The sequence below is a fragment of the Choloepus didactylus genome, chromosome 8, assembly GCF_015220235.1.
Source record: "Choloepus didactylus isolate mChoDid1 chromosome 8, mChoDid1.pri, whole genome shotgun sequence".
Classification (NCBI taxonomy): domain Eukaryota; kingdom Metazoa; phylum Chordata; class Mammalia; order Pilosa; family Megalonychidae; genus Choloepus; species Choloepus didactylus.
Window position 1 is genome coordinate 143206521 of NC_051314.1, and position 26598 is coordinate 143233118.

Consider the following 26598-nt stretch of genomic DNA (forward strand, 5'->3'; position numbering starts at 1 on the left):
GTTTTATCCTCCATGATAAACTACCCTTTGGACTAGTTTACTGCCCTAAGCTGCCAAGGTTCAGAAAAGAAAACACGGTGACAAAATGGCATTTACTTAATAGACTAAAAAGGTTTCAGTCATGGATTTAAATGATTGCAATTTGTAGTTTGCCATTTCAGTAATAAGGAGCTTAAATAACAAAATAAATCGTTACAATTTCATGTACATATTTTCTTAAGTGCTAACAAATTCTTCCTCTGAGAAAAGAATCTGTACATAATAAAGTAACCTTTCTCTCTGAGCTCCTTATTTAGGAAACATTAACCTTTGCCAGGTTAATAACACAGATTATTGTGGGGGAACAAGGTGAGTCAAATGCTTACTGACTTGAGCAAAATGCTCATTTTTCCTTGGGATAAAACCAAATTCAGGACTTAAAAATGTTGCTTTCCAGAGAGCCTTTTGCTCCCCTTATTTTAATGTGATTTTGGGTGGCTGATATGTCCACAAGTTAAGCTTTTAATAAGCTTTTTATAGCAAAACCACACAATAAATATTAATATTTTACTAGAATTCACCAAATGGCATGAGCAACAGTTTCCCAACGATGACCTTCCGAGCTCCCTGACAATGAAATGGCAGGAGTGCCATGCTGTGCTGTCTGTTTTCCTGCCGGAGGCAAAGCTGAAGTAACAGTTTTCCCTGACAAGAGGAATGGCCAGATAACTTGATTTATTATTTTCTGTGCCTGTGACAAAAAGAATTTGTTTTTTCCCTCCGTAATTATGGACAAGTGAGCCACTATAATAAAGACCTAGACTTGCAGACTTCTATGAAATGTTCCATGGTCTTTATAACAATATACATGAAACCGCTTTGCTATATCATGCTTTACAAAGTGCATTTACATTTGACAGCTCATTTTATTTTCACAACAGCCCCATGAGTTAGGTATTCATACTCCACTTACAGAGAAGACACACGGCTCTAAGAGGAAGAGCCAAGACCCCCACTCCAAACCACACATTCACTGCTCTTCTTTTCTTTGACTTGCCTAACAACAGTGTGGAAAAAAAAAAAAGACTCACATAAATAAAGAAGACAAAACATGAGATGTCTTTGAGCTGTCAGAAATAAAGCCGCTATATCCTGAATGTCAGACAGAAAATCCACGCGCAGACCTGAGGTCCCAGATCTCATCTACTACGTTCCTGAACATCGTCTACAGTGGAGCCCTGGGTTCCTGAGGGGCTTGTGCACATGGCATAAAGATGGGGGGCTTCCCGAGCATCACAGCAAGCCTCCAGAGCAGCAGGCAATAGTAGCGGTGGTCGAGATGCACACCACCCCCAAACTGGCAACTCAGGAGGTAAAACGATGAGTCGTCCTCATTTTTGTCCCTGAAGTTTGAAACTCCTTGTTGATTCACATTACGAAAATAAGCTTAAGATTTTTGCCCACCTTCATGTATAACTGTTCCAAAATTTAACTAACTGACATTTGTGAAATGCGAGGAGATCATGGGATGAAGTACATTGAGTATGAGTACATAAGTATATGAGTTGAGTTGTTAGCAATTAAAAAAAAAAAGATTTGCTTAAGAAAAAAATGCGTTGTGGAAAAGCTGAGCAAATGGATATTTGAAAGAGCACTTCAAGACGGCAAGGTGGGGAGTACTAAATAATAAAAGCACAATAAACATCCCAACTGAAGATGTCAGAAATGCACTAAAAATCAAAGGACTTGTTCCAAGGTGGGTCTTTGTACCTGCTTGAATCTGCATTAATTTCCTCATGGTCCTGAGCTCTTGGAGAATGGCCTGCAATGTTGACTGGCAGTTACAAGTGCAGCAGTTTGAGCCAACTGATGAATTCACCACTGGAAGTTCTCCTAAGCATGAAAGAAAAGAATGATATACTCTAAACCAAAAAAAAAAAAAAAAATCTATATATATATATACACATACATGAAGAGTCAAAAAAAGAAGGGACCTCATGATTTTGAAGCATGAGCAGTATTACGAAACTGTGTCTAAGGAAAATGTACCTACTAGTTTTCACAATCTAAATGTTGGGGTCTGTCTTTATCCAATGACCCGGGCTGTGTTGAGAGGTGCATGCTGTTCTGGGGGCCGTGGAGCCTGTGTGAGCACGTGAACACAATGCACTGTCCCAGCAGGCCTCCTTATTGTCAGACCCCTTTGCTGCAGACAACTATACTGGAAAATTCATACACACGCTCACGCTATTGTGCAAAGAAACATCAGCTCTGACAACAGCCTTATGGACCTGGTAGCTGTGTATGTCGTAAGAGTTTATATTAAGAATTAAATGAGAGCCTATTAAAAAATACTTTTAAGATTAAGCATGTTATTTTCAAACTTAAGAACAGTAAACACAATTAAAACTCTTAGAATACTTTCCTGGTGAGGCGTGCGTGGGGTAGGGAAACGCAGAGGGGGAGGGAAGAGGTGGGAGCAGCAAGGAGGATAGACTTGAACTTGCTGGGGGAGAGGGTGTTGGTGTGTTGGCCTTTCTCCAACTTAATAAGGAAGATTCTACATCTTTATCTATTCCCATTTCTCACATTTCCTTCACCTTAGTCTCCTTTTTCATTGTTTAAATTTAACCTCTTTTCCTTAATAAAACTCTCCTATTGTGTTTCCTTACATGTCAACGAATACTTTTCTGTTGTCCTTGGAATGCAGTGGAACATTTAGAAAATTACTCTGACAGTATAGTTCCCTCTGGAGCAGATATTCACCCCTAATATCTTAAAATGGACCCACTCAAGAGATTGCTATCACTTAAGTCTTCTCCCAGGTGAAAGAGGTTAGTTCTGCGGTTTTGTTCCAACTATACCTCTTATTATGTACTAATTGTAATTTAAATTCTGCAATATGCATTATTTGTGTACACTATGAGAAAACTCACTATAGAAAAATCATGGAATACTTAAAGACAGGATAATGTTTGGAGTAGCACAATTACTTAAATTCAAAATTGTGGCAAACCAAGATGTGACAACTTTAAAACTGCAAATGATTCCAATGAAATACCAAAGTGGTCATGGTTACATATAAAATGCATTTCTGTTTAACATATGCAAGTAATAAACAGAAAAGATCTATTTTCAAAATGATATGGGGGAATTTATGTTTCGGACTTTTACTATAATATTAATAGCATTTTCCAAAGTAAATCCACTGTCTTTGTTGTGTCCTGGGAAACAGAAACTGTTTACCCAAAATTTATTAATATGGGGTCTACCCTCATCCATGCTTAAGGATATTTTATTTTCCTTATTGTTTTTCCCATGGCAATAGAGTTAGGAGGACCTTACAAAATATTCCTCATCACTGTTCCAAGCACTATCTTTATCGTTTTCAGAGGACAAAACCAACCCTTTTCAACTTGTTATAAATCATTTTCTCATTTTAAAGAGAACTTTTTATTTTTATGGAGGAGCCTTGAAAGGGCCATCTCCCTCCAACCTGGAAGCATGCCAGCAGGTGAGCCTGACACTGGCTTATGTGACACTGAGAGAAAGAGAAGATAAGATAGCGGGGTCCTTGGCTGTCCCACCTGCAATATCTCAGGATGGCTTTCCAGGCTTTTGAACTTGTCACTGTGAACTGTGATTAAAAAACAACAACAACAAAAATAGTTCTCTTTGACAGAGACAGTGAAATAAAAATAGAGAAAAATCCTTAATTTTTCAAGGAAAGTGAAATGCATCTTCCTAAGTACATTTTTATTTTCTCTTGTTCTCTGAGAAAACTATAGCTCTGTACATTCACACATAATTTCTAGAATGAAAAACATACATTCTGTTATGACTGGATGGAAAATTTCCTACGTTTTAAAATAAGTTTGCCATTTGATTTTTCTCTTAAGAGTCAGAAATTTAAATTAAGGAACTCTCGCTCTTTAAAGTAATAATTTTAAGCCCTAAAGAAGCAAGTTATAAAATGTGGCTCATTCGGTTCAGTAGCTGGGATGAGAGGTCAAAGGTGTCACCGGAGCCTAGGTTGACAGTCTTCCTTTAATTGGCTGATTCTTGCGATAATGAATATAAGCGAAGAAGAAGGCAAGAGGGTATACTAATAATACACCACAGGACTGCGAGCTTCTTCTAACGACAAACGGGGGCACTTTCTGCCCTGGCGTTCAGTCAACAATAATATCTGTATATTGGCAAATGACAGCTAAACTTCTTAAAGGACTAAAACCTCTACTAAGAAATCTTTACCTCTAATACAGACTCTCAGTCTTGTCCTGATTCTCATTATGTCATTTATACTCTTCAACTTTTTCCTTTTTACTGTCCCTGTCTTTTAAAAATAACTCAGCTGAGGCAGGTGATTAAGGGAGGGTGAATATACTGAACTCAAAAACATGTTCAAGACAAATACCCATGAGTGCATTTTGAATGCCTGACTACAACCGTACCGTTGGAGCTCCCGGCGGTAGGGGGTTGACTCTGGAAGGTTCTAGAGCGGGTGCCATACTGCCCCGAGAACTGCCCACTTTGGGGTGCCAACTCATTCCAGGCACCACTTGAAGAGGGGCGGAGGCTCTGAGGGGCCTCAACAGAGGAGTTCAAACGCTGAGGCCAGGTGAAATCCAATTCCTGGGGCTCTTCCTTTAACTTCTCTCCTTCCTTGCCGACACGCTGGTATATCCTCCCCGTGCTGTCATTCAGTAATCGTCTCATGCCTGTAATTTGTTTTTTAATTTCCATGCTTTCGTCTCCTAATGAAAACAGAACCAGAGTTATCACTGCAAATTAGCAAAAGAAAAAACAACCCACTACACAAAAACCCCTTCCTTGGAAATGGGAAAGATTACTGATTCCAGGTGCACGTGTCCAGAAACTTAAGTAATTCATGTATAACAAAGGCAGGAGAAATGGCTATGGCTGGAAGAAATCGACCATAGTCCTGGAGCATCTCTTTTTAAATCCCTTTCTGTTCGACCTCTCTCACAGTGAAGAGGCTGCCTGTCTTTCATCTGAGACAAAAGTAAATTTCCCTTTGGAGGCGTGTTCTCAGTGAGAGTGACAGAAGACGGAGGACGGGACTCTGAGCAGAGCCCTAGCCCGGCCTGCGCAGCATTCCCTGGTGGTGGCAGTGGGGCAGGCCCAAGGCGATACCGTGCAAGGCAAGCACTTGTCCCCTGGTCCCCTCCTCACAGAGCAGGCGAGGCTGCTGGGACACCTTCTCCAAGGAGGGCTTGGTCCTCCTGGTGCCTGACTCATGGCGGGGCTCTGCTCCACCTGACATGGGCAGGTGGGGGCGCCCCCTCCCCGCCTGCTGGCTGCCCTGCCCGTCTGTCAGACCCATGGGCACCTCCTCCGCCAGGCCACTTTGTACTAGGTGCAAAAGCTAACAGGCTGCTTCTGAACTTCACTGTACCTACGCTGACTTCTTTTTAAAGATTCTTTTTCTTTTACCTCCAGGGAAATTTTTTTTTTTTTTTAACTAAGGGATCTCGGTACTGTCTAGAGGGCACTTAACATCTGAAAGATGACTGTGAAATTGAACAGATATAAAATATTTCCCATACATAACACTAGATGATGCAGATATCTATTAGGAACAATTTCAAACATACTCTCTCCTTAAATTGTGTATCAGCCAGTATATTCATAAAGATGAAGAGAAATGGATTTTTTTTTAAATCTGGGTGCAAAAATAAAAATCTTATCTCAGATACAGATACACACCCATGCAATCACTATACTAAATGCTTGAAATTTACACTATGAGGAAAAGACTTCAACAGAAAATATCTATAAGAAAATCATAGCTCCTGCAAATAAATACAGCCCATTTAATATAATGCTGTTTTAATGCACTTAGCATCATTTTAGTCTGACTCCTCCGCAGGACTGGTAACTGCACAATAAACCCAGATACTTTACACAGTCAAGAGAGATTTCACTCATTAGTGTATATATTAAATACTTCTGAATATAAGGAAAATTTTATACCTTCTTTTGAAATAAGTATCTTCAATAATTTAAGTGGTAATAAAAATACTAATTCTGTTTTTAAATATTTGACATGGGTGAATATCTGACATGGGGGAATATCTAACATGGGTGAACACAACACAGATTTCCAAATTTACAATACCGCTATGTGTTGGTATATGCTAAAGAGGAGAAATATTTTATTTTGCTATAAAACTATTTTTACTTCATGAGGCTTGAAGAGTTGTGTTTTGGGGAGTCAAAAAAAGCCAAGTCCCACCCTCTCCAACCCCATGGGAATAGCAGAATGAATAAGTTTCATGCACGGGGCTTCAGAAAAGCAGTGCTGGGAGTTAAGGCTTAGTTGGTACAGAACTTTTGTTTGGAGTGACGCAAAAGTTTTGGTAATAGACAGTGGTGATGGTAGCACAACATTGTGAAAGTGATTAACAATGCTGAATTGGAAATTTGAATGTGGTTAAATTGGGAAATTTTAGGTTGTCTATATGTTACTAGAATAAAAACTGAAAAAAAAAAAAACAAAACAGCATAGGACCGTACAACACAAAGAGTGAACCCTAAAGTAACTATGGACTATAGCTAATAGTACAATAACGAAAATATTCTCTCACCAATGGTAACAAAGCACCACATTAATGCAAAGTGTTAATAATAAGGCAAATAATTTGTGTGAGCGAAGACTGTATGAAGACTGTATATGGGAACGCTGTACTTTCTACATGATGCTTCTGTAAACCTACAACTTCTCTAATAGAACAATTATAAAATAAAAACACCTGTGAAAATTACTATATGGTAACAATAAATCATATTCCAGATTTTATGAGAATGAAAGACCAAGGATGATTTAAATAATGCAGAGTGAGCAAAATTTACAGCTGCCTTGAGAAGTCCATGGAACAAGGTGTATCTGGAAGAGCTCCCAGAGGGAAGCCAAAAGATGAGTGTACGAGCAAATGCAGTGTTAAATCAGCATCCAAACATACATTCTACTGGCTGGCTAGGATCACACTGTGGGCATGGTTTTCACCCTACATCCTTTCCATCTGAGGTGAGCTGCGCCTGCGTGGACGGCGGCAGGCAGCCTGGTCTTGGCGGGCACGAGCTGGCGGCTGCTGTGCCCTTCCCACCTGGCCTCTGGAAAGAGTCCTGCCAGGCGGGCGGGGGCTGGCACACCCTCCCCGGTGGTTCTCGAGCCAGCGCCAGCGTCCTCCCCCTCACTAACCCTGACCCTTCAGAGGAAAAGGGATACTACTCTTCTCAAAGGCTCCACCTCCTCTGTGCAGATAGTGCTGCCTTTAGGACAAAGAAAAAAGTGCCACGGGTTCTGGAACTTTCTGCAAGCAAATCTGCTTTGCCATGGCTTTAGTTTCACAGTTCCAGAACTCATGCCCGTGAACATTACAAGCCTGAAAGTACAACTGGAGTTCTGCCTACTTAATATTTTCATGTTGCAGACCAGGGCCCCAAGCTGCAGGTGAAGATGAGGAGAGGAGAGAACGCATAAAGGGGCTGCCCCTACAATGTCTGCCAATACCTCGCCCAAAGGCAACAAAACCAAACCCACAAAACTCAAATCAAATGCACAGCAGCAACAATGAAACCAAGAGCTGGGGACTGAGGGGGAGGAAACACGTGCTGTGAGGGGTACAGCAGGAGGCCAAGGCCAGCCAGACGATGCCCCAGGGGTGCCCATGGCGCCCAACGGCAAGGGAAGCAGGCGGCTGTGGCAGGCTGGAAGGGGGCGTGAGAGGAAGGCTGCAGAAGGTGTGGCAGGAAAGCCTCTTAGAAGAGACACCTGGCCCTTGGCGAATGGTCTCTGGGGCTCACTGACTGTCCTTCCTTTAACCAGCACAGGAGGAGGCAGCTGGGGCAATCACTCCGGGAAATCCCACCTGGCTTCACCATAGAGCGAGGGAAGGGTGGGCTTTGGCAGAGAGAAGCAAGGAGGCTTCTTGTACTTTGGGGCAGTTGGAGCACAGGTCAGAGATGAGACCTGAAGATTTGATTAAGGGCGACAAGAAGGCTGAGTCTGCCTGCCAAAAGTGGGAGGTGGTGGGTACTGAAAGGAGGCACGCAGGGCAAGCTGGTGGAATTTCAGATGGCAAATGGTCGCGTGGTGCCACGAAAAGGCCTGAGCTGGGATTCCCAAGACCTGGGCTCACGTCCTAACTGTGCTAACTTGCTACCTGAGATGAGACCAGCTCCCTGATATTCCCAGACTTCAGTTTCCAACATCACATAAGGAAAGTCTGAGGCAGCTTATGCTATGCATAATCCCAGTGGTACACAGAAGTAGTCTAAGAGGGACGCAGGTCTCGGTGCATCACTAAGATGGTAACGGAGCACCTGATGCCTCTCGGGTCACATACATCCTTCTCAGAACAGGCGGCTTTTCCCATCTCGTGTGGAGCCCAAATCCTTATTATAAACAGCATACTGGAAAGTCTGTAAGACATTGGGATCTGATGCAGCAGCTGACTTCTACTTGTCTTTTCAGCTCTGATTAGTCAATGTCTTCTTCATGTATAAATACCAAGAAAAGGGAGCTCAGGAGCAAATGAACTATGTAGAGAAACATGATTCTATCAGAAAACCTGGGCACTTTTCCTGACTTCTTTCTAAGCCCTTCTATGTCTTCACCATACACTCAAACCCAGGAGGCTGAATCTATTTAGGAAAAACAAACAAATGGGTTCAAGCCACGAGGCTACCTTAGAGGTAAAACAACCTTAATTGAGATCGTTCTGAGAGTTGAGTCTAAACTATAACTGTGGACAAAGTCTAAAACAGACTGCAGTGGAATCCTGCCCTTCATTAAATTGCAAGACTCTACTACACCACTTTCCTTTACACAAAGAATTTATATAAGACTTAGCCTTGCATGATATGGTTAAGTATGAGCACAACCCAGCAGCCATCATACATGATCTCCCCTAACCTGGAGAAGAGAACGGCCTGATTATTAAATCTGGGATAACAAAAGAAAAAGGATGACAGCACAGAAACATAATGAGAGAGGTTCTTTCTATGTGCATACTGCAAGTCTATCTATGCATGTCTTCTTATCATGAAGAAGATTCACAAAGAACAGTCACCATAACTTTGCCCTACAAATGGTAAGCATTCCATAAACCTTTCTAAAAAACAAAAGTAGTTTATCATAAACAGAATGAAGTCCAGTAGAATTAAATGTAAAACTAAAGTTACAAATAAACAATATACTGATAGAATAGGATGAGAAAGTACCAGAAATAATACATTCAACAAACATTTATCAAGCATCTCCTAGGCTACAGGGATCATAAAGATCACCTGGCACAAACGAAAGGTAACCGCCACCTCACCTCCCCAATTGCATCCTCTTTTACTCCAAAGCCCTAAGGCTGATTTATTGCTCTGAAAAAAATGGTCCTGATTTTTCCCAGACCATTGACCCCTATATCTTTTACCTGTGCACTCTAGAACTCCTAAGTTCAAGGTCCCCCAGTATTTGTGGATGGCCCTTTCTCAGTGCCAGAGTTAAAGGTTGGCTCTCCCCTGAGGAAACCTTTTTTTTTTTTTTTTTAAATCAGAGCAACAGTGGGTTTAGAGAAAAATCATGCAGAAAGTACAAAGTTCCCATATTACCCCTCCCAACACATTTAGTTTTCCATATTATTAATACTTTGCATTAGTAGGTACCTTTGTTACAAATGATGAAACGATATTATCATTGGACTATTAACTACTAGTTCGTAGTTTACATTAGGGTTTAATCTTTATGTTTTACAGTTCAATGGTTTTTAAAATTTTTTATTCTGGTAACATATTACAACCTAAAATTTCCCATTTTGATCATATTTAAATATACAATTCAGTGGCATTAATTACTTTCAACAGTGGTGTGCTACCATCACCACCATCTATTACCAAAACTTTTCCATTACCCTAAGCAGAAGCTCTGTACCCATTAACCATCAAGTCCCAGCACTGCTTTTCTGAAGCCCCCTGCATAAAAGTTACTCATCTACCATTCCCTTGGGGCTAGGGAGGGTGGGGCTTGGCTTTCTTCTGGCTCCCCAAAACACTACTCTTCCAGTCTCAGGAAGAAGTTCCCTGTTGTTTGAGGCTGATGCCACAGAGCTGTGCCATCTTCCTTCTTCCTGCACACCATTCCGGGAGTTTAAGACTCATAAGGAGAAGTGGTAGGCAATGAAGTTGAAATGTATATTGAAGCCATCTCGTTCAGAGCCCTACATGCTAGGTAAAGGAAGAAGAAATCTCACTCTGGAGAAAATGAGTTATCACTCAGGGTAATTTTAAATCAATGATCTCTTCTAATATTAGGATAGTAAACAATCAGATATATCCTTTAGAAACAAATTCTGGTGAAACTGGTATGAGGCCAGAAAACCAGTCAGACTTATTGCTAAAGGCTAGGTGAGTGACTATCGCAGTCTGCACCAGGATTTTGGGGTGGAAATGGAGAGAGACATTTAAGAAGTCTAATGAGGTGACTTGGTGATTAACTGGATGCGGGATGGGGCTGGGACATGAAGAAGAAGAACCAGTTACAGATAAGTCCCAGGTTTCCGGCTTGGGTGACTGAATGGAGACTGACACCTTGATGAGAATTAGAGAAGGAAGGCTGTGGGGGGATGGGGAGCCTAGTTGTGATGAAGCAGGCAATTGGAAATTCAGTTGGAGAGGATGAAGCAGTAGTACTTCACTCCTAGTCCACTGGTAGGCTGGCCCCTCTGGACTGAGTAAGCCTCTGATGTCCACAATTCAGGAGGCAGAAGGACACCTTAGAGAGAGATACTGAATTTCCTGTTTACCTAGCACATAGACAGTGCAAAAAAAAAAAATCATTTAAATATTAGGCAAGCTATGACTTCGTTTGCTACCGAGCTGGTGAAATGGGTCGAAACCTATCCATCCTGCACTCTCTATCTTGAATTCAGGGTAGTCCCTCACCCTGGATCATTTCTGACACCTCGTTCTCCCTCCCCCAACATCAGACCCATTAGCCAGAGTGCCACACTCAGCACTTACCTCACCAATGAACTGAGTATCTTACAGAACTGAGGCCCAATTCCTCCATTGTATTCCGTATTGGTCAGTCTTTTATTACAGTACCATGTCAGTTTTGTCCTTTTGTTTTAAATAGGTTATTGAGAAATTTAAGGAGATCATGAAAAAGTCAACCAACAAAAAGGTGAAAAGAACAAGGAAAGGTTAAAGGAGTTGGGATAGTGACAATTATCTTCAACTATACTCCAGTTTGTTATAAGTAGGACACTGTTCTTTATTGACAAGGAAAAATGGATTGAAAATGTGGCTTCCAGGCTGAAGGTTGGGTAGCATATGGTTTTAAGAGCCAACCCTTCCAGTTCACAAATCCTAGAAACAGGGTGCAGAAGTGCAGATCATCAAGAAGAGTAAGAGGCGACAGTAGGAATGCTTTAAAACGTCTTGCATTTTTTTCAGAAACATGTTAAACAGAAAACAAAAATTAAAATTTAGCAAGAAACACTAAGATGACTGGGATTACAATAAATGGCCCAGATATTTCTTCTCCAAAATGAGAAGGGGCTGGCAGGAAGCCGTGTTGTAGAGAAGACTGCAGGACAGCCTGTCTGCTGATGGCAGTGAGAGAAAGGCAGGAAAGAGGAGACGGAGATCTTCGTGCTCATGGTGCAGCTCTTTCAACCCAAACCTCAACAAATGAGTTCAAAAGAAAAGGCATCTGAAGTCAACTCAGGGCTGCAAGAGGACCTGAGTTTGGCACGCTCAATCCAAACCCCAGTCAGCAGGCAGAGGCCATCAAGGTCCCCTCCAGCTGCACTCAGGGAAAACAGCCACGTGCACAGGGGACACGCAGGTCAGATGCAGCAAAAACTTGTCGGAAAACCATCAGCCTGTGGCACAGGGACCTTTTTGCAAATGAAATCCTAAGTGGAAACCCAGAAAATAAAGAAAAGCAAAGCTCTGTTGAATAGAATGTGCCAGAGCCCAGATTCCTGAAACAGTCCTGGAATAGCTTCAAGAATCCCAAGGGCTTGAGCAACATCACTGAACAGAGAAGGCAAGAAGGTGGCCACAGTCCTTTAAGCGGCTGAATCAAATACGACGGTGAGGGGTATCTAGACTGCAAACGCACTGCCACGTGTTTTGAGGCTCCTGTTACACTGAAAATTATAGGAGAGAAGTAGTTAAGCAGCCCACTTGTACACATAACATTCCATTTAAAGGACAACTAAATTTCTTTGAATCTCTTTAGATAATATCAGTAAATATTTACTGTACTACTACTAACTGAGAGACACTGTGTGACTAAAGAAAGAAACGTAAGATGCAGTCTCTTCCCTTCAGGAGTTTACAGGCTGGCCTGGGAGAAAAGAGAATGCACATGCGACTCAAAGAACACCCTCTTCCAGCAAAAGGGTGGGCATGCTTAACCAGCGCAGGCCAGCTGCACCCAGGGCACGAAGTGAAGCCAGGCCAGGTACTGAGAGGGAACACCAGGGGGTCTTAGCTGTCAACTAGACCTTCCCAGCAAAAAGAGCAAAACAGACTTGAGACAGGTATTCAGTGCCCAAGGAGCAAAGAAATACGAGGAAATGAAGTAAGGGACAGCTTTAGGTCATCATGCGGCTTCTCACACTTTTCCCTCAAAGAACACTTAAGGAATCAAGGAGAGTAAATATCTGAGAAGTCTGGGGGCAAAGTCTTAAGAAAGGAATAAAGAGCAAACAATGTTCTTTGATGTCTTTATGTTTTATCTTTAAAAATTAATGCAAATGTTATCCTGTAGTCTATTTCTGGGTTTAATTTTCAAACAATACCCAGTCACCAATTCTTGGAAGGCAGCTGACACACCAGAAGATGTGCAGCTTCCCCTAGTCCTAGACCCACACTAGGTGCCCAAAGTTGGGTTTGCCAGTTTCAGAAGCATGGGGCCAGTGGAAGGGTGGGCTGGACCATTACAGACAGCAAGGGATGCCTCTTGGGAGCTGGCCTTTTAAATGCTGCTCCCCTCCACTTGCTTTGCATGCATAAAATATAGTGTCCACAATCAAACAGACAAAACAAGACAATATATGAAAAATGCCTTAGCAATTGCATAAACTACAAACATTTTGAGAACTGAAGAGAGGACAGATCCTTTTCAATGGGAGGATTATAGGCTGCTTCACAAACAGGGTAGGATCTGAGTTGATCAAAGAAAGAGGGTGCTTCCATGCCACTTTTGGAGGGAGAAGTGAAAAAAGGGAGTAACATTGAACAAAGCTTGAAGGGAGGAAGAAAACAAAGTGGGCAATGGTGAATAAGCTCATTGAGTTGGAGTTAAGGCACTGAACAGGGGCAAAGTAAAAAAGAGAAGGACCTTGGCATCACCTCATCAAGATGGTGGGGTGAGATGCTTCCGAGCTCCACAGAAGCTACGAACAATTAGCAAGAACGGGAAAAAACATCTTCCTAAAAATTCCAGAAAACAGTTAAAAGATTGCAGTTAAAAAGGCAGGTGCTGAATCAAGAAAAAGGCCAGTTAAAAGCAGTAGGATCTGCTGGCCCCTGGCAGGTTGCTCCCCAACCTCTCCCTAGCTTGGCTCAGAGCTGATCTGCACTGCCAGTGTGGATCCCTGGTCCTGGTTCTGGAGGCAGCACAGTAACCCCTGGGCATGTACAGGGAGCATGTATGCCTGGTCCAGTCTGTCTGTGGTGGCTTGAGGGACTCACTGTCGCAGGACTTGCTCTGTGTCTAGAAGGTGGCTCCCATGCTCTCCTGCAAAACAAGTCATGCTGTCTGGGGCATGGGATTGCTGGCTGTAGTATATGCAGTGCCCAGTGCCCAGACCATGAGGAATCTGTTTTTAGGGAAGAGGGGACAATTGTATCCATGTAAATGGGGAATTCCTAAGGCTACAGGTGTATGTCTAAGACAAGAGGCATGCACAGAATGGATCATGAATGCCCCTATGCTTTGGCCTGGAGCTATTCTCTAAGCTCATGGATAAGCCCTGAAGGAGTGTCCTCTTATAGGTTATCTTCATATCAGGAAAAGGGGCTTTCTTTTTGCCTTTTTTTTTGGTTGGCTCCTGGCATTCAAGGAAAGCATAATATTAACTGGATACAAGCAGCTTAAGAAAAAGATGCCTCAGTGATAACACATTAAAACATCAAAGGGTCCAGGTTTCAACCAAAGGTCACAGAACAGGAAGTGCTGGCCCAGGCAAAGGAGAAGATTAAAGCATTAGAAACCATCAGTGAGGAGAACCAGACCTGGGACATTCCAGACAAAGACTTAAAACAATGGCCTGAAATATGCTCAAAGAGCTAAAGGAAAGCACGCATAAAGAACTAAAGAAAATCAGGACAGTGATGGGTGAACATGATGAAAATATCAAGAGGGAGATGGAAATTATGAAAAGGAACTAAACAGAGCTGAAGCCCACAGTAACAGAAATTAAAAATTCCCTTGAGAGGTTCAACAGCAGATTTGAGAAGGCAGAAGAAAGAATCAAAGAGCTGGAAGAGAAGATAATTGAAATCATTTAGTTTGAAGAGCTGAATGAGAAACAAATGAAGAAAAGCGAACAGAACCTAAGGAACCTGTGGGACACCACCAACCATGCCAATACACAATTTGTGGGAGTCCCAGAAGGGAAGGAAGACAGAAGGGAGCAGAGAGAATAGTCAAAGAAATAATGACTGAAAACTTCCCAAATTTAATTAAAGACGTGAATATACACATCTAAGATGCTCAATGAACTCCAAACAGGATGAACCCAAACAGACCCACACCATACCATGTTATAATCAAACTGTCGAATGCCAAAGATAAACAGTGAACTCTGAAAGCCACAAGAGAGAAGCAACATGTCATGTACAAGGGAACCTCTGTAAGATTAAGTGCCAATTTCTCATCAGAAACCATAGAGGCAAGAAGGCAGTGGGAAGATATTTGAAGGGTTGAAAGCAAAAAATTGCCAACTAAGAATTTTGTAGCTAGCAAAACTGTCTTTCAAACTTGAGGGATTAAGACATTCCCAGATGAACAAAAGTTGAGAGACTTCATCACCACCAGACTAGCCCTATAGGAGATGCTAAAGAGAGTCCTGCATGTTGGAAGGAAAAGACACTAGACAATTGAATAATGCCACATAAAGAAATAAAGATATCCAGTAAAGATAATGACATGGGTAAATATAAATACCAGCACTATTGTATTTTTTATTTGTAAATCCATTTTTTTTTCCTTTCTACGGGATCTAAAAGGCAAATGCATAAAAGATACTGACAAATAAATAGTTTGGGACTCATAATGTATGTCATTTGTAACAAGAAATACATAAAGGTGGAAGACGGGTACAGGGACATAGTTTATGTATGCTACTGAAGTTAAGTGGGTATCAAAGAAAATGAAACTAACACAGATTTAGGATGTCAAATTTAAGCCCCATGGCAACCACAAAGAAAATAACAGAGAATATGCAAATTCATACAGACAGAAAGCAGAGTACAGCTTACTAGGGGTGGAGCACAGGGCAATGGGGAGTTCATGCAAAATGAGTGTAGGGTTTCTGCTTGGAGTGAGGGAAAATGGTAGCAATGGATGGCGTCACTGAGGGCACTGCAATGTCACGAATGTGATTCAACCCACTGAATGCTGTGCTTGGGAGGGGTTTGGATGGAAAAATTTATGTTGTATACATGTTTCCAAAATTTAAAAAAAAACAAAAGAGAAACTAAAGAGATTACAAACGCCAATACATGATACTGGATTAGATCTAAGAATGAAGGAGAAAGGCCTCAAAAGGACATTATTGGGACATAAAAAATTGGAATATAGAATGTAAACTTTCTATCAACATTAAATTCCTTGAACTTGGTAACTGCACTTAAAGTGGTTACAGAAGTAAATATCTTTCTTTGTTCATGAGAAGCATTATGTGTTCAAAAAGTATGATGTGTGCAAACTGTCCTCAAATGTTCAGAAGACAGAGAGAGAGAGAGAGAGAGAGAGAGAGAGAAAGAGAGAGAGAGAGGGCACAAGCACACGCGGGCAAAGGTGGCAAAGTGTTAAATTGGTGGATTTGAGTGTCTGGGGGCTGGGAATATGTTGGAGTTCTCTGAAACTGTCCTGTAAGTTTGAAATCATTTATAAAATAAAAAGTTAAAAAAAAAAAAGGACCTTGAATTTGGACTGTATTCTGAAAGTGACAGGAAATCAAGGAGGGTTCTTCGTAAGAGAATGATATGACACAACTAGAACTAACAAACCAATTCAAAGAATTTACCTACTTACTCTTCCCCAGATGTTCTTTTTTTTTCAGAAGACAGAGTTTATTTCTATTTTTAAATGATCAGGAGAATTTACAAAGGCCCCATGGCCCAAAGATGTCCAGTTTAATAAAAGATTACAGCCAGGTTCTGGCTCTTGGTGTCTGGGTTGCTGAAACCTCTGAACGATCCTCACCAATTCAAAGCCTGGAAAATTCTAATAGAAAGAGTGATGTCCTGCATGCTTCATACAAGAATATCACTCCAGCAATGATGAGAAAAACTATGCCAGAAACTCAGAAACTTCTATCCTGTAACAAATATAACATGGCTGCCCAACTGAACGTCCCTTTGATGTGTAATTCCACCCACCATTAAGAGACAAGGTCTGAAATCATCACTTCAAGTAATGTTAAAAAATAATCAAGCCAAAGAGATAAACTCTTGAATGAACAGAAGAGTCCTTATAAATCTATTTTAAAAAGCTGAATACTATTAATAGAAAAATGGGCTAAGGTCCTGAACATGTAATTCTCAAGAGAAAGAAATGGTCAATAAATATCTTAAATCTCTTAATCTCATTATTTGTCATTGTAATGAAAATTAAATAATGTGAAATTCTTTGTCTATTAATTTGGTAAAGACTATAGATTTATAATGCCCATTTTTGGTGACGGCATAAGGTTAGAGTTACTCTAAGGTTGTTATTGGGGGGTGTGATTTGGCAAAACTTTTTTGGAGTAGAATTTGGCCAAGTTCACGTACAGGAATTTATCCTATAGAAATAGTCAAACAAGAATCCATGATATATCCGTAAGGATATTCACTACAGCATTATTCTACAAGTTGAAAATGTAGAAACCATCCAAATATTTATCAAGAGGGGATTAAATAAACAAATTATGGTATATCTTTATAGCAGTATCAAGGCATCTCTTTACAAATCTTTTAAAAATGAAATAGACCTTTATGTAGTCACTTGGGAGTATGTGCAAGATACACCGTGAACTCCACGGAGTGCAGACTAGTTCACTCACCACCAGATGACCAGGGCTTCATTCTGCCTGGCTCAAGCTAGGCACGCAATACACATGGAATAAATGGAGATTCAGTTTGCAAAAAGCATTTATATAGCATCATTCCATTCTCCTTTTTTGTAAAATAAAATACATATAATATTTGCACGCATACACACTATCGCTAACAGTCATTATCTCTAGAGGGTGTGATTAGGAAGGGACCCTTCACGTTTTACTATATACTCTGTTGTCAAGTTTATAAATTTTAACTTCATTGTTTTGAAATGAATATGTATTACTTTTTTGAAGAAAAAATTACTCTGGAAGAGTTATGTACTATCTTTTCCCTTTGGTATTCTAAAGTTGAGTATAAGGCAACTGACAGTGGCAGTTTTGGACATGAGAACATCTTTCATAATGTGACCAAACAAGGGTGAATTTGGGAAGGAATGACTAACAGGTTGCCAAAGAAAGCAGCCTAAGAAAGTCAAGAAAAGAGGTTGCTGGGGTGCGGTAGGGTGTGCAACTCCTGGAATACATGCCAATGATCATATTCTCTTGAAATTCCCTACAAATCATGTCTTTTTAAAAAGAAATTTGGATACACTGGCGAGGCTGGGGGCAATGCGTTAAAGCTACCATTTATGGAGTGCTTTCTATTTTATGTGCCAACTGCTCTCTCTACGGTTAGTCCTGACAACAAGCTAAGAGGAAGGAGCATGGATGTTTATATTTTCTGAACTGGATCCCTCCGTCTCTGAGGCCCCCATTCTTCACAACTCAAGTAGCTAGCTGAATGGCCGGAAGGGCTCCATTCACAAGACGATCAGGCTGTACGGTGTCCAGGAAGCTGTCATGACATGTGCTGGGTGCTGTTTGAACTAGTTAGCCCCTTAACCACCCAGTTAGGTTACCAAACATAAGAGAAACAATGAAGTCACTGAACCAAACTAGCTTTATTATGATAAAATGAATGCAAACTATTTTATTTGCCTTCAACTATGATGAACCAATCCTAAAACCATCTCCAAGAGTAGACTTTGCATAATAATTGTCCTAAAATAAATATATTTTGTTTTCAGGACTCAGGACTTAATTGTATTGCTTCGAACCAAGAAGAATGGGGCTCAGATATTTCCTTTTGAATTGGAAACTTAGCTTAAGCGAATCCTGTTAGTTTCACAAAAGCTAAAGATTAAAACTTGGAAAAAGTGGAATAAGAATGTATTCGTGTTCATGCTCCTTTGAAACATAAAGCAAAAGTCTTCAAAGACTGACAATATAAACAGGAAAATATAAAAAGATTGTAGATTAAGAGCTGCTTCTAAATTCCTACAATATTATAACCAAAATCTTGCTTTACTCCATAAAAGATAAAATGTTTATAATTTGCTGTTTGGAAAGAAACAATCCTTTTCAATATAATTTAAAATACTGATCCTTTGCCATACCGTGCAGAAAATTTCTAGAAGAACGCTAATTCAGAGAAGCCAATCTCCCCTCTCTATTGAGATGTTAATTTACACAAATAAACATCATGGATCAGCTAGTAGGAACATGATTAAGTACCTGCTGCTTTACATTTCTTCCTTTTAATTTTTAATATATTGAAAGTTGAATACATATGCTGTTGCACAGTTTCATCTCCAATGTAAAGAATATTAATGACGATGAAAAAGGGATTCTTCGCAGTGCCTTTTTCTTCCAAGGACCTCAAGAAACTCTGCTAACTTTGCACCCGGGGAGTGGAGGTTTTCCCTAAGTAAACCTAATCTCTAGGGGCAAGGTACTCATAGCTGAAATCAGTGGCTTTCAAACTTCTGATCATGCTTCACAGGAAGAAATGCATTTTTCATGATGACCTACAACCCACCAATCTATTCCTCCAGCCTAGACCCAACTTCAGAGCTCCAGACCCATAGATACAATGGCCTCTGGCAGCCCCACTTGGACATTTCAAAAGTAACCTTAAAATCATGTCCAAAATATATTTCTTTCCAGACTATTACCAAGCCATAATAAATGACACCAATTCAGCTGTCCAAGCCAGAAACCCAGGTGTTATCCCTCTTCCGCTCCCTCCCACAGCCAATTAATCACTGAGCCCTGCTCATTGTAACTTCTAAATTACTTCTGAACCCCTCTACTTCCCCCAATTCCCACTCACTTGATGGGGACAGCGCCAAAAGCTGCCAGTCTTGCTCCCCTCCAATCTGTACATCATTCTGAAGCCAGAGTGCTCTTTCTAAACTGCCAATCCGATCACATCACACCCATCCTTGGGAAGTCAACTTGCTTAGGCTAGAGTCCCGTTCCCACAGGCTCACAAGGTCCTGGCTGCCTGGCTTCCCAGCTAGGCTCTTTCCTCACCTCCCCCTTGTTCTGGATTGGTGGCTGCACGTTAATAAACCTGGAGGACTTCTAACATGTACCACTGTCCAGGCCTCACGTCAAAACAATTAAATCAGAATCTAATTAGTGGTGGTCAGGGACCCTCAGCCCTAGACATCCAGGTCTTTGGAAGGGCTCTCACTTCCTGGCCCCCATGCATGCTGCCCCTTCTGCCCCCTCTCCCCACCTCCATCCTTATTCACCAGGTCTCAGCTTACATGTCATTTCCTCAAGACTCCTTTTCCTTAATCCTCCAGACCTGGTGAGCCCCCTGTTCTATGTGAATGTCTTATAAAAGCTTTCCTGAAGGATCATACCTCCTCTTCAGCCTCTTCCTAGTTCATCAAAGCTGGCAGATGGGGGACAGAGTTTCCCCCTCCTTACACATGAGCAACCTATGTTTCTTGCCCCAAATGACAAAAGTAAGCCAGAGGAAGACGGATCAGATCTGGGCCACCCACGTCTTGCTGCTCCAGAGCCAAGTGAAACTGTGAAACACTGAACTTAGGAGAAATGTTCAAGCTCACATTCCTGCAGCAATGCTTTTGCAACCATATTTCATGCAATGCATATTAAGGCACCTGTTCAAGTCTTGCTAGTAACCGAAAAAATTATACATGTGCAACGAGAATGAGTTAATGTTAACACAAGCACCTTAACTTGTGCATCTCCTGAGTTTTCAGTTTTAACTTGTACTTTAACCTTGCAGTTTTGTGATTTTTTTGTTTTTTTTTTTCACATTTTTCTATGTAGGCGTAAAGTCATATTTGAGATGTAATTCCATTAAACATACAAGCAATTTCATAGTCTATTATGTTGCATCAACTTTTCTGTAAAAATAAATTGTTAAGGATATTATTCCTGGAACAGAATAAATTCTTGGAATTACTGAGTAACTTATGTACCCTACCACTGTTCCAAGAACACATTACTTATTTTATCATGACAAAGTAAAGTTATTAATCATCTGGCTTCCATTTCAACAATGAGAAATGCCGTGAGAGGCACACGCACCTGCGTTCCATTTCAGCTCAACTTTATATCATCCATAAACATCTCTGTTTTGGACACCTCATCCAAACAAGTGCTCAGAGAATCCTCTATGTAGCATTCAATTTTATGAAACCATAAAAGTTCCTTGCTGTTAATTACAGAGACAAATGTCTCATCACATATTTGGTTACCAGATAGCATAATTAGCTTTCTCCATTAACCTTTCAGATATAAAATTTGATTTCCAAGTGAAAAACATTGTAAAACCCTTGGAATTCAAATAATAGTATATTTCTTCATGTTCGGAAAAAATTGTAATAATAAGAAAACAATTTTAGGGATTCTTATTTACAAGGATACTGAGTGTCTGGAACAGTGAAAGGAAATCTGTCTATACTTCTTAATGACTTTAAAATATACTTTCAACTAGACACGTTTAATAAGCCATCCTTTGTATAGGAGGGAGGCACAGCAACTGGCTGCCAATGGGATGTACCCTTTGATCTCCTTCCTAGATATGGTGATGGGCTGAATTGGCCCATAAGCCTTTCATTTGCTCCCCCTTCAGACTAGCATCTGGGAGGCAAATGACAGGGGAGGGTGTTCAGTCTTTGGCAATGGAATGGTTTTTTTTCTCTGTTCAAGCTAAATTGCCCACACGATGACTAAGCCTACAACCTTGGCCTGCTAAGGACCAAGCTCTAGCTCTGATGTCTTTGTATGTTTACGCTACCAACATTTAGGGGGTGGGATCAAGACCTCATGCAGTGCATGGGACAGCCCTGCACAAGAAAACAACTCATTCGAAAATCCACTCAGAGCAGAGGATAACAGATGGCACCTTACATTTCAATATGTTGAACATGGTACGCATTCATTTATTCAAAAATAGTGAGAGTCCATGCTATGCCATGCTCTCTGCACTGGGAATAGAATAAACTTAAAAGTCTTCCCTGAAGGAAACTGAAGCTGAAACTGGAAGGATAAATACAGGATCACACAACAAAGGAAGTCCAGGGCTTTCTAGGCAGAGATCAGCTGATGCCACCACTTTATATCACATTTAAAATTGAACCTCCTATGTGTTCATTTGCATGTACCAGGGTTTGTCCTGTGCCTAGCACAGTGCTAGGCAGTAGGGAGGCAGAACTAATCCTTAGGAAGTTTACAATCCAACAGGAGACATACATAAACAAAAAAGGAATTCCTTTGCTTTGATGATGCTGTGGAGGAGGGAACAGACAAGACTACCTGTAGAAAGTTATAGCAACTTGAAGTCAGAAGGCTCAGTGCAAACAGTGAGGACGGGTAGAAGCATGGCTCCCAAGCAGGGCAGGTGGTGGGCAGCCACCAAGGCAGGAGGGGGCATGGCCTACACCTGAGAATTAGGGCCATTCCAGGTGTTAAAAGAGGTTTGACATGGCTAATGCATGAGATGGAGGGGTGAGGTTGTGAGAAGGACAGTATACGGAATCAGCCTGAAAAACAGACAGGTGTCAGTTCATGTAGGGTCTATCTGTCAGGCTAGAGAGCTTGGGTCTTCACCTGAAAGTAATGGGCACTGAAGACTCAGGCAGGGGAGCAGCTTCCCAAGCTCCCCAGATACCCACTGGAGGTCAGGGCCCCCTGCTTTCCCCAGCCCACCTCTTCCTGCATCCGCAGACACATCCACTCCAGGTATACTCCTCTCTGATAACACACCTCCTGTGTCAACGTCCTACATCTATTTTTAACTTTGAGACGCAAAACACACTGCGCCAAGATTTTTACTTTATTGTATATCTGGCCACATCATTTTCTCCCAAATGTAAAATCTATATTCCCATGGGAACCAGAGAGGCTAAATTATCACCACATCTCATTAGATTCTGCCCTTTGTGGAGATATTTCCTTTTAATGATTTGGTCATCATCAGTTTAGGAAATGTAAAGTATCACAACATATCCCCTGTTTCACTTATATGGCTGTTAATGCACGGAGCCTTCCTGAGAAATAAAATAAAAGGCAACTCTTCCTCAGGACAGATGCTGCCCCCACCTCGAAACCCCCACAGCTGGATTCCAGCCCCACGCGCCCCTTGCTGGGCACCTTGGGCAAGCATGACCTGTGTTCCCTCAGAGGCATGGCCTTTGCGAAGGTTTTGTGGTGGTGGGTGCTTAAAGTGGGGCTTTAGCGTCCTCAATTAAGGGAGAAAAAATTGCTTCACATGGAAACTAACAACTAGATAATGTCAAAACCCATTTATAAACAGGTCAATATTATCTTTAGCACCTTATAAAGTCTGTACCAATGTTACAGCAGCATACTGAGCATGCAGAATATGTGCTACTTTTCAGTTTTGGTCTTCAACATGTCACCGACTTTCATGTATGTGTCCCTCTCCTTTTTGGTCTTTTCTAGATTGGACCAAAGGTACTTCAAGTTGTACCTCAAAAATCAACATCAAAAATCCCAACTCTCTACCCTCATTCAGTATATTACTGATGCTTCTTCAAGTTAAATAAGGCATATTTTAGTTTATCTCACTAAATGTCTCTAAGAGCTCAACACAGCACTGTATTTTAAAACAAATCTTTAGAGTCCTATACAACAGTGTCTAAGATATCCATGCATTTAAATAACAAATATCTGAGTAACCTGTTTGTTCTAGTTTACTAATGCTGCAGAATGCAAAACACCAGAGACGGATTGGCTTTTATAAAAAGGGGGTTTATTTGGCTACACAGTCACAGTCTTAAGGCCATAAAGTGTCCAAGGTAACACATCAGTAATCGGGTACCTTCACTAGAGGATGGCCAATGGCATCCGGAAAACCTCTGCTAGCTGGGAAGGCACGTGGCTGGCGTCTGCTCCAAAGTTCTGGTTTCAAAATGGCTTTCTCCCAGGACGTTTCTCTCTAGCAAGCTTGCTCCTCTTCAAAACGTCACTCACAGCTGCACTGAGTTCCTTCTCTTTGAGTCAGCTCATTTATATGGCTCCACTGATCAAGGCCCACCCTGAATGGGTGGGGCCACGCCTCCATGGGAATATCCCATCAGAGTCATCACCCACAGCTGGGTGGGGCGCATTCCAAGCAAATCTAATCAGCACCAAAACGTCTGCCCCACAAGACTACATCAAAGATAATGGCGTTTGGGGGACACAATACATTCAAACTGGCACACTGTTCTTTGAGTACCTCTTACGAGCACACCACCTTGCTGAGTGCTCCCAGGTGTCTCCTGCTCTCTAGGATGTACTGACTCATGTTAGGGGAGACGGTGCAAACAGTCAAATCGTCGCAGCTCCACATGGCGATGGGCACAACAGGGGAGGGGTGCTCGCACAACTGCCTGGAGCACCCCAAAGCCACACGCAAAAATAAGCAAATATCAGGCAGTACATGGCGTGCACCATCAAAGACAGGTCACTCTTTAGTCCTGAGGTGTGCAGAGGAAAAGACGACTTGCCACTCGGAAGAAGAGGAACACAGTGTTTTCCGGGTGGAAGAAATGCCTTATCAGCTAGGACTCCCCATATGCTGTGGGAGAACCTGACGCGGTGGTTAGGGGCCAAGATCGCTATTCTACAAAGAAAATTGCTCAAGGGTTCTGCCCCACGTGTCACCAACAGTGAACCTGAGATTCAAACCAACGTTTTCTAACTTTACACCTGAGGTCTCTCTACTGTGCTGAACCAAGTGAAGAGGCTTACGGACGTAGGCAGTATCTGAACTGAGCTCTAGAGGCTGACAGGAGGGACACGAGTTTAACGGATGGAGTGAGGCCTGGAACAAGACTGGAGACTGTGGTGAAACAGGGCCTGATGAAAGGAGCAGAGACGAGAATGGAGGAAGGCACTTCAGAGAGAGGATGAAGAGACCAGTTCGGCAGAAGCAGATATTGTCAGGAAGGGAGAAGAGGGAGACAGGTAAGCTTGCAACGGAGAGTCAACAGAAAAAGGAGGAGAAAGGGGACTTTCTCATAGGCAGCACGAGAGAGGAGGAGAAAGACTGGGGAGATCCAGGCCAAACCCTGGTTCCTGGTGACAGCTCCATGACCTCAGGCACATGAACACTGTGAAGATCCATTTTTCTCACCTAGAAATGGGAATACCAATCCCTTCTTCTCAGAACTGGTGTGAGGGTGGAATGAGATACATGTTTGGGAAGTGCTCCATACAGAGCAGGCATTAAGGAACCTTAGATCCTTTCTTCCAAACGTGCCCTGGGCTTTCCCATGTCGAAGCTTCCACTGACCCCTTTCTCTCAACCCGTGCACCTCCTTTCAACCTGGAATGACAAGAAGTTCTGCTTTGCTGGGGAGCAGACTGGTGGATGAGAAGGAGGCTACTTAAAATTGGAGACACAGAGATTAGGGTCAGAATGTGGATTCTGAACACTCAGTTAAGGGTTTCAAACTTGATTCTAGAATCCCTGAGAAGCCTCTGAGCAGGAGAGAGGGTAATCAGTTACACAGTGGGGCACGGATTCCAGGCAGCTCTGACACAGTGAAAAGAGCTCAGAATTCGATGTCGAAAGGCCTGCTTTTAAACAGCAGTCAACTACTAATTACTGTGTGACCCTGGGTAAATCACTTTCACCTCTGAGCTGGGCGTCCCATTTGTAAAACAGAACCAACACAGCCCTGGGTGGAGTTGTGACTGTTACCTAACTAATAATGAAAGTACTTAGAGGCGGGAGCTAAATAAATAGGTACGAGGAGACAAACCGCCAAAGTGCAAGACCTACCAACAACGCCTCCCAAACTTTAATAAGTGAGATCAAAGAACCACCAAGTCTGCATCTACGGCTACATAAACACATTCGCGTGTGTGCACATATTCAAAGAAGCCCTTGGCACTTAAGTGGGCTCACGAGGCTCTTTACAATTTGACTTTGCCTGTGACTGTTCAGAAGTCACGTTTCGGACCCATAACATAAGGAGATATATTTTCGGTGCTGCATGAACTCCTAGAAACTGTCTAGACCAGTGGACTTTAAATTGTGACTGGGGGGCCCTGAAAGCTCTGCAGACGCCTGCAGAGGCGAGAGGCAGAGGTGTTCTGGGTCTCCTCAGCCTATTTAGACTGCCCCGCTTCCCCGCTTCCATCTACTGGACCTACTGGGGGTTCCACGTGGGCGTTCATTTGAACAAAGCATCTCATGCAGTTAAGGGCATTGTTTTGGGTTTTGGAGACAGATGGGCCCTGGTCAGCACCCTGGCTGTCAATGCCTAACTTTGTGAGCAACTCAGACTCCTCGTCGGTATGGTGGAAATAATACCTTTCTCGGGACGATGAACGGGCTACCATACACAAGTCCTCAGAGCAGAGCCTGGTGCACCAGGAGCTCTCGAGAAGCCACACCTGCTGCTACTGACGGCATTCCTAACCCCAAGGGACACTCCTCACTTTCTGCCCCCTTCACAACACCAACAAAACAAGAAAGCTGATATGGAAAAGGGCAGGAAGCAAGCACACAGTGCCGAGGGGCTAGGGGCCGAGTTCTTGGGGGGAAGAGCAGAAGTGAAAGGCTCTCATTTCCCAAGGACGTGCCTCTTGGGAGCCCTTGCTCTCCTCTCTCTTGGCCCCCTCATTTCATTTAGATGGCTTCTCTCTCTTGGAACTCCAGTCACAGGTAGGGTGAGAAGCCAAGCCCTTCCTTCACTTGAGAGAGTGGAGGCCAGCCCCCTAGCCCTCTGAAGGCCAAACAAGAACCAGGGTAGGACCTCGGGGAGATCAGGGACAAAGTGCTCTCCCATGTTACACATGGACTTGCCCAATTCTCCAGCGAGAGTCACCCTGTGGTTAGGGGCTAATGCTCTAACTTGGAAACGTGTAGGAATTTTCCCTGTGTGTCCTCTTTGGGGAGATCCTGGGAGCCCTAGTGGGAGCAGCTGTCATCAAGAAAGCCACTGAAAAGAGATTAAAAAATTCAGAGGTCTCAACCCTGCTTGATTGACTTGGC

General features: G+C 42.3%; 1 protein-coding gene across 7 annotated transcripts in view; it reads right to left on the reverse strand.

Moving 5' to 3' along the window:
* BEND7 (BEN domain containing 7) overlaps positions 1–26598 on the reverse strand; it is an 86537-nt gene that overhangs the window by 53659 nt on the left and 6280 nt on the right. For 6 of the 7 annotated variants that reach the window (XM_037846721.1, XM_037846718.1, XM_037846720.1 and 3 more), the window contains 2 exons: positions 4434–4736; positions 1750–1872 (listed from right to left, as the gene is read on the reverse strand). In XM_037846721.1, coding sequence (XP_037702649.1) covers positions 1750–1872; positions 4434–4736 — 426 coding nt within the window. Of the gene's footprint in view, positions 1–1749; positions 1873–4433; positions 4737–24729; positions 25126–26598 lie in introns of those variants that run through there. The other variant, XM_037846723.1, reaches the window with a different exon arrangement.